General features: G+C 69.3%; 1 protein-coding gene across 1 annotated transcript; it reads left to right on the forward strand.

Annotated features, from left to right (window-relative positions):
• Positions 1-235: 235 nt before the first annotated feature.
• NOM1 (nucleolar protein with MIF4G domain 1) lies at positions 236-6,673 on the forward strand (the record flags this gene model as incomplete). The annotated part of the gene is made up of 11 exons (XM_004620171.2): positions 236-1,387; positions 2,170-2,294; positions 2,652-2,847; positions 2,934-3,257; positions 3,330-3,440; positions 3,523-3,684; positions 4,512-4,633; positions 5,436-5,568; positions 5,656-5,787; positions 6,179-6,288; positions 6,372-6,673. Coding segments are annotated over 11 exons (2,739 nt in total), but the record flags the coding sequence as incomplete, so codon positions are not given.
• Positions 6,674-13,224: the final 6,551 nt, after the last annotated feature.

The following is a 13,224-nucleotide window of genomic DNA, read 5'->3' on the forward strand; positions in this document are numbered from 1 at the left end:
GCACCCCAGGACACCTGCAGAGACGGCCTCCAGGCAGCCCCGGGCGCCCGGCCCGGCCGCCTGCGCCGCCGCCCTCCCGCCGGCCGGGGGCGCCCGCGCCGCCGCCCTCCCGCCGGCAGGGGGCGCCCCCGGCCGCGCCGCCGGGCCGCGCCGGAAGTCCCGCCCCCGCCCGGAAGCGCCGCACGCAGACATGGCGGCGCCCAGGGGCGCGCGGGGCCGGGGCGGCGGGGCGCGGCGGCGGGGCGCGGGGCCGCCGGGGCGGCTGCGGCTGGCGGTGCGGGGGCTCGTGCAGGCCGCCCCGCAAGGCAGCGGCCCCGGCGGCGGCGCGGGCGCCCGGAGGGAGGCGCGGGGGCGGCCGCGCGGGAGGAGCCGCCGGGAGCTGCGGAAGGAGAAGCGGCGCCTGCGCAGGGCGCGGAGGCTGCAGCGGGCCGGGGGCGCGGGGGGCGGCGCCGGGGACAGCACGGGGAGCCCCGGGAGCCCCGAGACCCCCGGGAGCACCGCGACCCCCGCGGCCGCCCGGAGCAGCAGGACCCCCGAGACCAGCAGGACCCCCGGGAGCAGCGCGACCACCGGGAGCAGCAGGACCCCCGGGAGCCCCGAGACCCCCGGGAGCAGCAGGACCCCCGGGAGCAGCAGGAGCACCGCGACCGCCAGGGGCAGCAGGAGCCCCGGGAGCAGCAGGACCCCCGGGAGCACCGCGACCGCCCGGAGCAGCAGGACCCCCGGGAGCACCGCGACCCCCGCGGCCGCCGCCGCCCGCAAGCGGGCCCTGCTGGCGGCCAACGAGGAGGAGGAGCGGGAGATCCGGAAGCTGGAGCGCTGCCTCGGGCTCAGCAAGCGCAGGAAGAAGGGCGCCGGCGACTCGGTGCCGCCCAGCTTCGCCCGCGACGGGCTGGACTACATCCTGGGGGCCCTGGGGTCGGGCTGTGGCCTGTACGGCAGCGAGGACGAGGAGGAGGAGGATGGCCCCCGCCGCGCGCTCCTGGAGAGCGATCCCGAAGACGGAGGGGAGGACAGTGAGGACGGAGCGCAGGGGAGTGGGCAGGAGGACACTGTGGAGGACAGTGAGGACGGAGCGCAGGGGAGTGGGCAGGAGGACACTGGGGAGGACAGTGAGGACGGAGCGGAGGGGAGTGGGCTGGAGGACACTGGGGAGGACAGTGAGGACGGAGCGCAGGGGAGTGGGCAGGAGGACAGCGGGGAGGAGAGTGACCCCAAGGACAGCGAGCTGGGCAGTGGCCGAGGGTCCCGGGCCCAGAGTGAGGAGCCGGAGAAGGAACCCCAGGGAAGCCCCGGGGAGGCCGCACGGCCCCGGCCGGCCCGGAGAGTTCGTTTTGCAGATGAAGGCCACGGGAACAGCACGGAGGACGGGGCCCCCAAAGACCAGGTACCCAGGGGGGACCCGGCAGCTGATGTGGGGTGACTGCTGGCCATCGGGTGCAGGAGGGGGAACTCGGGAGCAGCCCTGGGGAGAAGTGCCTGGTACCAGTGCCACCTGCGGCTCCGGCCCGCTACCCTGCGCTCCTGCTGCCTGTGCCCCCCCAACCTCCCCCCCCACGCTGCTCCCTCACCCCCCACTGGAGGGTCATTTGATGTCGATGTGGACCCAGGTCAGACACAGCCCTTTGCCCATGCAAACGGTCTCACCTTGGGCCTCAAGTGCCCAGCCCGCGGCAGTGCCCAGGGGCCTCTCCTGGTGGGCTCGTGGGACACTGCAGGGGACAAGGTGATCACCGGGCCCTGTGCCCCCCCATCCCCTAATCTGAGCTCCTAGCAACAAGGTTTTGCCCTTTATGGCTCACCCTGCCCTGCCGGCGGCCCTGCTGGTCTGTGACAGGCCACCCCCCAAGCTGCGCCCCCAGCCTTGACCTGGACTTTCCCACAGGGACCCAGTTCCTAGTGACACACCAGCCTGGGCTGCTCTGGGGCTCGCCCTCGCCCAGAAGCAGGGTGATGCGGGCGGGCGCTTGAACCCGGGCATGGCGTGGGGCTCTGAGAGGTGCCGAGGGCGGTGGCAGCAGGGCTGCCCATGCCTGGCGCTGACAGGGGGGCGGGGCTGCCCATGCCTGGCGCTGACGGGGGCGGGGCTGCCCCCCCCCCCCCCCCCCCCCCCCCCCCGGGCTGGTCCTGCCTCCTTGGCCGAACTGACGGCCGGGGTCCCTTCCGCAGGCTCCGTGTGGGAATGGCGGGAGGTACCTCCCGCCCGCCGTGAGGCAGGCGGCGGAGACGGCGGACGCCCAGAAGCAGGAGGAGCTGGGGAGGCTGAGGAAGCAGGTCACAGGCCTCATTAACAGGTGAGCGGCGGGGCGGGAGGGGGCAGGCCACGGAAGCTCGGAGCATCGCCAGATGTGACCCCAGACAAAACCAGACGCGGGTGGTGGGCACCTGCGTGTGTCCCCGGGGACGGGTGCTCTGCACACACGCGGTGACACCCGCAGGGCTCGAGGGCCTCCCCTCGCGGGTCTCGGGCCCCTCCCGCTGTGCCTTCAGCCCGGCCAGCCTGGACTGACCTCCCGCTCGCCAGAGCGACGTTCCGAGGAGGCCCCGTGCAGTGCAGACGCCCTTTCCCGGGTGGGGTGGCAGCAGACGAGCGGAGGGCAGCCCCCGCGGCTGTGGGCTGACGTGGCCGCGTGTGTCCTGCCGGCCCCCAGGCTCAGCGAGCCCAACCTGGCGTCCATCAGCGCGCAGCTGGAGGAGCTGTACATGGCCCACAGCCGGAGGGACGTGAGCACCACGCTGACCGAGGCCCTGCTGCGCGTGTGCGCCCCCGCCACCGCGGCGCCCAGCCGCCTGCTCATGGAGCACGTGCTCCTGGTCAGCGTCCTGCACTGCACCGTGGGCATCGAGGTGCGTGCCCCCGCCCCTCCCTGCGCGCCGCCGCGGCCCGTCCCCGCCCTGCCCTCAGCCCGCCGGACCCCGCTGTCCCCCGGCAGGTGGGCGCGCACTTCCTGGAGGCCGTGGTGCGGCGGTTCGAGGCGGCGTACGGCGCGGGCGCGCCCGGGAAGGAGTGCGCCAACCTGCTGAGCCTCGTGGCGCACCTCTACAACTTCCGCGTGGTGCACGCGCGCCTGGTCTTCGACGTGCTGCGCCGGCTCGTGGGCGCCTTCGCCGAGCGGGACGTGGAGCTGGTCCTGCTGGTGCTGCGGGCCGCGGGCTTCTCGCTGCGCAGGGACGACGCCCTGGCGCTGAAGGAGCTCATCGCCGAGACGCAGCGCAGGGCGGGCGGCGCGGACGCGCGGCTGCAGGAGCAGAGCAGGGTGAGGGGGCGGGGCGGGGCGGGGCGGGGCGGGGCAGGGCAGGGGCTGACACTGACGCAGACGCCTCCCCAGGTGCGGTTCATGCTGGAGGCCATGCTGGCCCTGAAGAACAACGACGTGCGCAAGGTCCCGGGCTACGACCCCGAGCCCGTGGAGCGGCTGCGGAAGCTGCAGCGCACCTTGGTGAGTCCGCGGGGCCTGGCGGGGCCGGAGATGGGCCCAGCGGCGGGGATCCCCGCCTCACCTCACCCCCGCACCCCCGTAGGTGCGCAGCAGCGGCTCCGACACCGAGCTCCGTGTCTCCTGGGACAACGTCCTCAACGCCGAGCAGACGGGGCGCTGGTGGATCGTGGGCTCTGCGTGGAGCGGGGCCCCCATGATCGAGGACAGCACTCGAGGGAGCCCCCAGAAGCCAGCGGCAGGAAAGGTAGGACCCTGACACGCCCACTCACACGCCCCTCACACACGCGCGCACGCGTGTTTCTGCGGAAACCCATGAGGTGGCCAGCTCAGTGTTGGGGGGGGCTGTTTCTCAGTGGTGTTGGGGCACACGCCGTGCCCGGGCTGACCCAGGCGGCCCAGCCCACAGTGCTCCTCTCCGCCCTAGAAGGGCTCTTCTTTGGGAGGGTGGTTTTTTTTTTCCTTTTTTCTTTTTGGGTCACACCCAGCGATGCTCGGGGGTTACTCCTAGCTGCTCTGCACTCAGGAATTACCCCTGGCAGTGCTTGGGGGACCATATGGGATGCTGGGAATCGAACCTGGGTCGGCCGCGTGCAAGGCAAACGCCCTCCCCGCTGTGCTGTTGCTCCAGCCCCCTTCTTTGGGAGTTTTGACTTGGGGCCCACACCCAGCGGTGCTCAAGGGTCACTTCCGGTGGGTTCCGGGGACCACATGGGGTGCTGGGGACCCAACAGGGTTGGTTGCACGCGAGGCAAATGCCCTTGCTGCTGTAGCATCGCTCTAGCACCCCTGGAAGGAGTCCTGGAGCGTCTGGACGTGGGGCGTGCGCTCCGGAGTGAGGGGCGGGCAAGGTGGGCCTTGCGGGGCAGCTCAGCACCCGCGACTTGCCCGGGGCTGCGTTTAGGGGAGAGGTGGCCAGTGCACACTGAGTTCCTGTCGTGGGGCCGTCAGTCACTGCTGGGGAGGGGAGGGTAGGGGGGTCCATCCTGTCCCGCCCCGAGTTCTCCCAGGAGCCCCCTGGCCCGGGTGCTGAGCGCTGGGGCCACGTGCCCGCTGCCCGCCCGCCCATCGCAGGTCAGCGCCGCCATGCTAGAGCTGGCCCGGAAGCAGAGGATGAACACGGACGTCCGCAGAAGCATCTTCTGCACCCTGATGGCCAGCGAGGACTTCCTGGACGCCTTCGAGAAGCTGCTCAGGTGAGTGGCACTGGGCCAGCGCCCCTGGCCCCCGGCACCTGTCCCAGCCGGCTGGCAGTGGCCAGTGACTGCAGCCGACAGCCGCTGTGTTAGCGCCCGACTGCAGGGCACAGCCGGCTGAGGCTTAGGGCCGCGTGCTCTGCCCAGCCCAGCGTCCCTGCTGACCCTCTCCGCGGCGTTGCTCTGCCCTCGCTGGGTTCTCCGAGCCCTGGGCAGCACAGCCAGGCGCGGGAGCCTGCAGGAGGCCTGGGGCCACCCTGAGCTGGGGGACTGGGGGACTGGAAGGGAACTTGGGCGTTCCCTGTGCCTGGGTCTGGGCTGAGGCAGGAACACCCCCGCCAGCCCACCCCTGCTTGGCCGCTGCCTCCCCGCCCTGCTGGGGGCCCGTCAGCGCAGCCTGTGCCAGGGGCTCCTGGCCTGGGCACCGCTTGTTGCCAGGACAGAGACCCCCCTCCTGCCCCGCCGCACAGCTCCCCCCGCCCCCGGTCTTGGTGTGATGGTTGGGGGCCCTGCTGGGCAGCGCTGCCACTGGACACCCCCACATGCCACAGGATGAGGCTCAGCCGTGCCTCGCCTCGCCTCGCCTCACCCACCCTGTGGGGTTCCGAGAGGCGCCAGCATGCAGGCGTGGAGGGGCTGGCTGGGCTCCATACGCGCGTGCACACGTACTTGCATGAACACACACGTATACACGCACACACACGCATGCTCAGGCACGCACCCCCTCCCCTGCCCCTTCACGCACACCTGCACACGCACAGACACGCATGTGCACTCGCGCACACGCCCGCGTGTCCCGCAGGCTGGGCCTGAAGGAGCAGCAGCAGCGGGAGATAGCGCACGTGCTGGTGGGCTGCTGTCTGCAGGAGTGCGCCTACAACCCCTTCTACGCCTTCCTGGCCGCCAAGCTCTGCGCCCACGAGAGGCGCCTGCAGGTGGGTGTGGCCTGGGCGCCGCGGGGTGGGCGGGTGCGAGCTCCCCACCCACCGGCCGCCGCGTCACTCCCCCCTCCGCTCCCCCAGATCTCTTTCCAGTTTAGCCTGTGGGACAAGTTCCGGGACCTGGAAAACTTGCCGGCCACCAGCGTGTCTAACCTGGTCCAGCTGGTGGCCCACCTGCTGAAGACGAAGGCGCTCCCGCTCTCCATCCTGAAGGTGGGCCTGGAGCACGGCCGGGACCCCAGCTGCGCCCTTGGGTGCTGCCCGTGGGCACAGTCCTTGCCCGGGTGGGGCGGGCACCTGCCTCCGCACGCCCTGTCCAGCGGCGTCTCTGTGTGCCTGCGTGCCCACTTCAGTTCCCTGTGGGTCGAGCTGCGAAGTCACGGCCGTACAGCCCGGAGACTTTGGTCTCGTCCTAGGGTGCTCCCGGGGGCCGCAGCGAGGCAGGGGAGGGCCGGGGCCAGGGGCACCCCCAGCTCAGTGGGCACGGTCCTGGGGACAAAACTGAAATGGTTTGTGGAGCGTAGGGCAGGGGCCACGAGCGAGAGTCGGGCGACACTTGGAAATTGCTGGGAAGGTTCCGCCAGCTTCTCTCGCCGCTGCACAGGTGGTGGAGTTCAGTGAGCTGGACAAGCCCAGAGTCCACTTCCTGCGGAAGCTGCTGTCCACGCTGCTGGTGGACACAGAGCCCGAGGACCTGGCCACCATCTTCACCAGGTGAGTCTGCGGCGGGGGCGGCGGGGACGTGGACACGGCCGCCCGCCTGCCCCTGCGCCTGACCCGGGTGCTGCCTCCTCCAGGCTGTCCGACAACCCGAAGCTCGGCGTCCTGCGCGAGGGCCTGCAGCTCTTCATCAGCCACTTCCTGCTGCGGCCCGGGCGGGCACAGCCGCCCCAGGAGGCCGCCCTGCTGCGGGAGAGGGCCGAGCTCAGCACGCGGGCGCTGCAGGGCCGGGCGGTGCTGAGGATGTAGCGGGGGTGAGGACGGGTGCCACGCCCCCCGGACGCTGCAAGTGCTGGCCCCCCCGGCCTCGGGGCCGGCAGCTGGAGCTGCCTCGGTGTGGGCGCGCCCAGGGCCCAGCAATAAAGCCCCGTGCTCCTCCGTCTGGTCCTCCTCTGAGCCGCGAGGGGCGGGGCCGCTCCTGGAGGTCATCGGGAACCCTCGTGCTGGCGCAGGGCTCTGGCTCTCGCGGTGGAGGCGGCGGGCAGGGGTGAGGCACGGAACACCCACGACGGTAGGGCCAGAGCAGTTGGGGTTTGCCTGGCGCGTGGTGACGTGGGCTCAGTGCTGTGTGTCCGAGTGCAGCGCTGGCGTGAGCCCCGCGCGTTCCCACCCGTGGCCAGCACACCCCCGCGCACCCCGGCCCCACGGAGTGACCCCTGGGCACAGCTGGGTGTGACCTGAAGAACCAGAAGCTGTCCAGAGGCCGGTGTTCCCGGTGACGCGGCCCCTCAGAAGGCAGCGCGGTCTCGAGGGAAACGAGGACCACACACCCAGGCAGCCTGCAGAGGGCCCGGGGCTCCCACCCAAGCTCCCACGGCCGCTGTCACAGCGGACTCAGGATGGCCGGGGTCCCTGGGTGACTCAAGCCCCCAGCGAGGACGTCCAGGGGAGGCACGAAGGGGCACAGGGCTGGGGGGAGGGCAAGGCCACGGCCGGCCTGCCGGCTCAGAAAGTGTTTCAAGGGACCCCACCACTCATCGACAGTCCCGCTGCCGGGATGCCCCAGCCACTGCCCACTGCCCACTGCCCTCCACGCCCACAGCGGCTTCGTCCTGGGAGCCCAGGGCTGAGGGAGGCTGGGAAGGTGCTGTGGAGTCTGTTAAGAAGGTTCTAGAACGACCGGCTGAGACGGCCTCGGGGCGAGAAGGGCCTTCAGAATGTGGAGGCTCCCCACGGGCCCCTCCTGTGACCGGCCCTGGGGCGGGTTCCCAGGGCTGACCTTGGCCCTGTGAAAAATGCTGTTTGCCCAGGGCTGATGAAAGGGCGGGCGCCTGACAGGACTGGCCTTGGGCCCCTGTGCGGCCCCCCTGACCCTGCCACAGCCTTCCGGCCCCTCCAGTGGGGGAGGCCGTCACACAAGCACAGGACGCCCGAGTGCTGGCCCTCGAGTGTGAGGTGTCCCCAGTGGCCACCGCTGCCCTGACCGGACACCCCCGTGGGCTTGGGTCATCTCCAGCTGTCGGCGCCCCAGGGCCTCAGGCCACACCCAGTCCTTATGGGGTGGGGGACCACCAGGAAGCTCAGGAGGGGCTACTCCGCCCCCCACCCGCTCGCCATCAACGCATTCAGGGTCTCCTCTTCCCCGGCGTGTGGGCGACTCTGCACAGCCCACGGCACATGGGGCTCTGGTGCAGAATGACACCTCCTGCCCCCCTGTGGGGGTTCCGTCCCAGCAGCTCCCTGTGGGGGTTCCCTCCACCCCTTTATGGGGGAGTGAGCCGCAGAGCCCTTCAGCCTCTTCTGGGGTCGTCTTTGTGGCCAGATTCCTGATTCTGTGGGGTCCTGTGAAGCTTTCATGGGTGTGGGGGACCCCTGCCAGGACCCCAGGACCATGGGATCCAGCCAGGATGATGGAATCCACCTAGGACCCCAAACTCAGATCCACCGGGGACTTGGGGGTCCGCCCAGGGCCTCAAGTCTGTGGGGGCCTTTTAGGACGACAGGGTCCACCCAGCACTCAGGGACCGGCCCGGGGCCGGGGACTATGACCCCCGAGTCCCCTGCTGTGTTTGGGCTCTGCTCTGGGCAAGCCCCCCCACCCCCCACAGCCCCTCCTAGGGCCCCAGCTGCTCCCCAGACTCCTAAGCTTTGGGGGCCTCCATGCCTGGGGCCGGCCCCCCCACTCGGTGGAATAATGAAGCGCTTTGTTGGCTGATAAAGGCAGAACTGCCGCATCACCTGCGATTAGGGGGCAGCTGGGCGCTGGCGACACTTATGGGTAAATAGAGGTTGTTTCTGTTCTCCGATTAGGAGGGTCAGGCGGTTTAACCCGCGGGGCCGCTCAGAGGCCTGAGGGCTGGGAAGGGAAACACCGGCACCATTAAAAGCGAATTACTGTTTCCTGAAGATGCCGGGGCCCGCCCAGGTCGGGAGCCCGGGCACCTAGGGGCTGCCGCCTGCTGCCCGGCTCCCGTGCCCCGCACAGCGAAGAAACGGGCCTGGGCAGTGTGAACGAGAGTTGGTGTAGGTGTGAGCAGGACGGGAGGACAGGGCTGTGGGCCAGGGAACAGTGGACATCGGGCAGGGGAGTAGCAGGGGAGTGTGTGTGTGCGCGTGCCCCGGACAGTGGGTGAGTGTGCCCCTGGGGAGTGGGTGTGTGTGTGTGCACTTCAGAGTATGTGTCACCCAGTGCGTGCGTGCGTGTGTGTGTGTGTGTGTGTGTGTGTGTGCACGTGCCCTGGACAGTGGGTGAGTGTGCCCCTGGGGAGTGCGTGTGTCACCCAGTGCGTGTGTGTGTGTGTGTGTGTGTGTGTGCACTGCAGAGTGTCACCCAGCGCGTGTGTGTGTGCGTGTGCGCGCGAGCTGCAGAGTGCGTGTGTCGCCCTGAGGGGGCGTCTGGCCTGCAGGAGGCCCGGCCTGAGCTGTGTCTCAGAGCGTGGTGACGAGCTCGCGAGTGTCCTTGCGCCCTCGGAACCCAGGGCTGCAGCCCTGCTCTGCGCCCACTGCACTGGGCCTGGCCACAGCGTTGGTCCTGCCCCACGCCACAGCCGAGGCTGTGCTGCACACGGCAGAGGGCCGAGCCCCGGCCCCCCGCCCGCAGATGGAGGGCCCCAGGGTGCTGGGACCCTGTGCCGAGTGGTGGGGCGGACCCCAGCAGGGACGTGTGATTCCAGGACAGAGCCCTGCGCTGTCCCCGGCGCTGGCGAGGGAGCCCCCCACTCCTCCCGAGACGAGCCGCCATGGTGCCAGCGACACTCCTCGGGGGGCACCTGGCTGCAGGACGACCCCAGCCCCAGTAGGCGGGGCAGGGCACCCCGCCCTCCTGCCACCCGCCCTCAGACACTCCCTGCGCTGTGGGGGGAGGGCAGGGAGGTGGGCGCCCAGGCAGGGTCACTGGTCCCCGGGGCACCCACAGGCAGCCCCGCACTGGGCCTCCCCTGGCGGCCAGTGCCGGGGTCCCAGGCTGGGGGGGAGGGGACACCCGGGGGCCCTGCCTGACAGGTGGCCCGTCGTGCGTCTCTGCCAGCCGGGACTGTTCCCTGGCGGTGTCGTGTGGACCGTCCGGCCAAGGGCTGGGTGTGGAGCCTGTGCCAGGCTCCCTGCTGCTCCTCCCCTCGCACCCTGCCACCCTCCTCTCCGGCGGGGTGTCCTCTCGCTGCCTCTGGGGTCTGCCCGAGGGAGGCTGCCAGGCCACAGCGGGGACAGACTCGCGGGGACCTGGGACCTGCCGCTCTTGGCAGGAGGCAGCTAAGCCTGCGCGGGCATCCGGCCAGCGGCCAGCCGGCTCCTCTCGGGGTGTCCGCGAGCAGCGCCCACCAACGCCGCCCCCCGCCCTGCTCCCGCCCTCCCCCAGAGGGTCCCTCAGGCACTGCAGCCTTGGGGGTGGGGGCTGGGGGGCCTGGGGAGCTGACGGGTCACCGCATCCCCGCGGGGGTCCCACCTTAGGGGCTGCCCTGGCCTGCGCCCCCCACCTGACCCCACAGGAGATAAGGCGGCACTTTGTTCCTCCCCAGCTGGGTAAACGGGCCCTTTGTGCGGGCCCGGGACAATGGCCGCGGCAGAGTACACACCAGGTGCGCGGCGGAATGCAGGGTCCACGGCGGCCGCCCACCCACCCACCCACCCACCCCACCCTCCGGGGCCTGGAGGGCCACGGGGAGGGGGCGAGGATGCCGCCTGAGACCCTGGCCCGGGGCAGGGCTGGCACCCAGGGCGGCCTGGCGGGGTGGTGGGGGAGCGGGCACCTCAGGCACCTCGTGGCGACCAGTTGGGACCACACCTGGCACATCATAAAGTGATTTGAGAAGTGAAAGTGTGAGGGAGACCGAGGCTGCGAGTTTTATTAGGTGCCCTGTTGGGGAAATAGACCTAAGGCCAACGAGAAATAGGGCTGCAGCCAGGCCCGCTGGGGTCACACCTCCGGAGATTAGGGCTGTGTCGCCACGCCCAGGGGAGCCGCCCAGGAGGCCTCTCGTTTCTATGGATCTGCTTCTTGTGGGGCAACAGAGCAGGGGTGAGGCCAGCTGTTGGCCCAGTTAACACAGCCCTGGGGAAAGGAAAGAGGAGAGGGAGAGAGGAAGAGTGAGGAGGGAAGGGAGGGAAGGTGGGGGAAGGGAAGGAAGGAGGGAGGAAGGAAGAATGAGGGAGGGAGAGGGAGGAAGGAAGAAAGGAAAGAAGGGAGGAAGGGAGGAAGGAAGGAAGGAAGGAAGGAAGGAAGGAAGGAAGGAAGGAAGGAAGGAAGGGAGGAAGGAAGGGAGGAAGGAAAAAAGGAAAGGAGGGAGGAAGAGAAAGGAAAGAAAGAAAAAGAAAGAAAGAAAGAAAGAAAGAAAGAAAGAAAGAAAGAAAGAAAGAAAGAAAGAAAGAAAGAAAGGGGCTGGAGAGATAGCACAGCGGGTAGGGTGTTTGCCTTGCACGCGGCCGACCCGGGTTCAAATCCCAGCATCCCATATGGTCCCCTGAGCATGGCCAGGGGTAATTCCTGAGTGCAGAGCCAGGAGTAACCCCTGTGCATTGCCAGGTGTGACCCAAAAAAAGCAAAAAAAAAAAAAAAGAAAGAAAGAAAGAAAAAGAAAGAGAGAGAATAAGAGAGGGAGGGAGGAAGAAAAAGAAGGGAGGAAGGAAAAAGGAAAGGAGGGAGGGAAGGAAGAAAGGAAAGAAGGGAGGAAGAGAAAGAAAGAAAAAGAGAAAGAAAGAAAGAAAAAGAGAGAATGAGAGAGGGAGGAAGGAAGAAAAGGGAGGGAGGGAGGGAGGAAGCGGCCGGCGGGCCTGGAGGACTCACTTTCCGCTCCCCCTGGTGTGTCCCTTCAGCAGTCCTCACCGTCGCCCTGGGTCAGAGTCCCCGCACTCAGGGCTCAGCAGGGGGCTCCGGAGCACTGGGGCTCCTCTCCCGGGGGGTGGCCGACGGGTGGCCCTGGGGTGTTGGGTGCAGAGGCCCCGCCTGGCTTGCGGCCACTGTCCAGGGGCCTCATGCAGCCTCTGCCCATCTGCTGGGCAGGGCTCGGGGACTCCGCCCGCCTCGCAGCCCCCTGGCCTTGCCGGCCGTGAGCACTGCGGTGTGGGGGGGGGTCCTGCGGATCTGCCTTTCCCTTTCAGCCCGGCCTTCCCAGGGACCTCTCGGGCCTGGGGGCCAGGGAAGTCCGGGCTGCTCTAGGGCCCTGTCCGCGGTGCCTGCAGGGTCACCCCCAGCCCTGGCTCTCGGGGCTGCTGCAGGGGCCCGGTGGGGGGCCCCTGAGGGAGGCAGCGAGGGCGCTGGCGGCCAGCCGGCCACTCCTCTCGTGGAGCGAATCGTTCGCAGCGCCCGCCCGCCCGGGCGGTGGCACGAGCGGTGATTATATTTAAATTTGCTATAATTGATTTGGGGAAGCGCTCCAGCGACAAGAACAAATTGATCATTAAATTTATTAGTGAGATAAATTCCGCCGCGATTAAGCATCTGGCTGGATCCCTGCTCGCCTCGGTGCCAGTGCCAAGCCCGGCGTGCCGGGGGCCTGGGCCCGGGGCGCCAGCCGCCCCCAGCCTCTCCGCTCCCGGGGTCGTGCCTGTGCCGGGGTGCAGGGCTCGGGGTCAGATCTCCCCGGAGGACCCACGACCCGGCTCCCTCCCCCCCAGGAAGCACGCACCCTCACGCCGCCGGGATCCCGGGGAGGTCTGACCCCCCCCCTTCCCGTCCCACCCTCAAGCTCTCCGGGCACCGAGGGCTTCTTTCTCGCCAGCTGCAAACCCACCCCGAGCCCAGAGGCACCTTTGAACCCGGCCAGGCCTGCGCCCAGAAGCCGCGCCCCCCTGGCCTTGGCGCGGCTGGTTTATGAGGGAGCAGGTGATAATGAGCTGCCAACGAGGGGATTAATCTCACCCGGTAATCACCCTCGGGAACTCGCCTCGCCTCCGAACTCAGTTCTCGGCAGCACTAGGGAGGGAGCCGGGCGCGGGTGCGAGAAGGGCCAGGGCACCCTCGCCTCTGGCCTCCGGGCAGGGAGGAGACGACTCGGGACCTCAGCTGGGCGATGCCCTTGAGGCTGCCCGAAGGGGCAGGGGTCGCCGAGGAGGCTGCGGGCTTGGGCTCCACCAGCTCAGGTGGGACCCGCAAAAACCGAATCAAAACGCATGTGGGTACTCGGCAGGCCGAGGAGCTGGGCTCGAGGTCAGCGGAGGGGCCGGCCACCGTTTAGCCCCTCTTCTCCGGCCACCTTCATCGTGGGGACGTTCACAGCTCGCAGGCCCAGCGTTCGGTCACCAGTGGAAAAAAAAACAAACGATTTATTTCACATTCCACCGCGGGCGATGGGAGAAGCTAAATAACTTAGCATGCATGGCAGCGGTCTTTATATATATATATATAAATACAGTGTACAAAAATAAAAGCAGGTTCTGGGGCGCCGGGCGGCCCGCGCGCTTCCCGAGGCGGCGCGCGTCCCGGGTCCCGCGTCGGCCGGGCCGCCGGGCGGGTAACACTGTCGGGTCGCGGGCGCGGGGGACGCCCGGGTCGCGGTC

This window comes from Sorex araneus, chromosome 1 (genome assembly GCF_027595985.1).
Source record: "Sorex araneus isolate mSorAra2 chromosome 1, mSorAra2.pri, whole genome shotgun sequence".
NCBI classification, from domain to species: domain Eukaryota; kingdom Metazoa; phylum Chordata; class Mammalia; order Eulipotyphla; family Soricidae; genus Sorex; species Sorex araneus.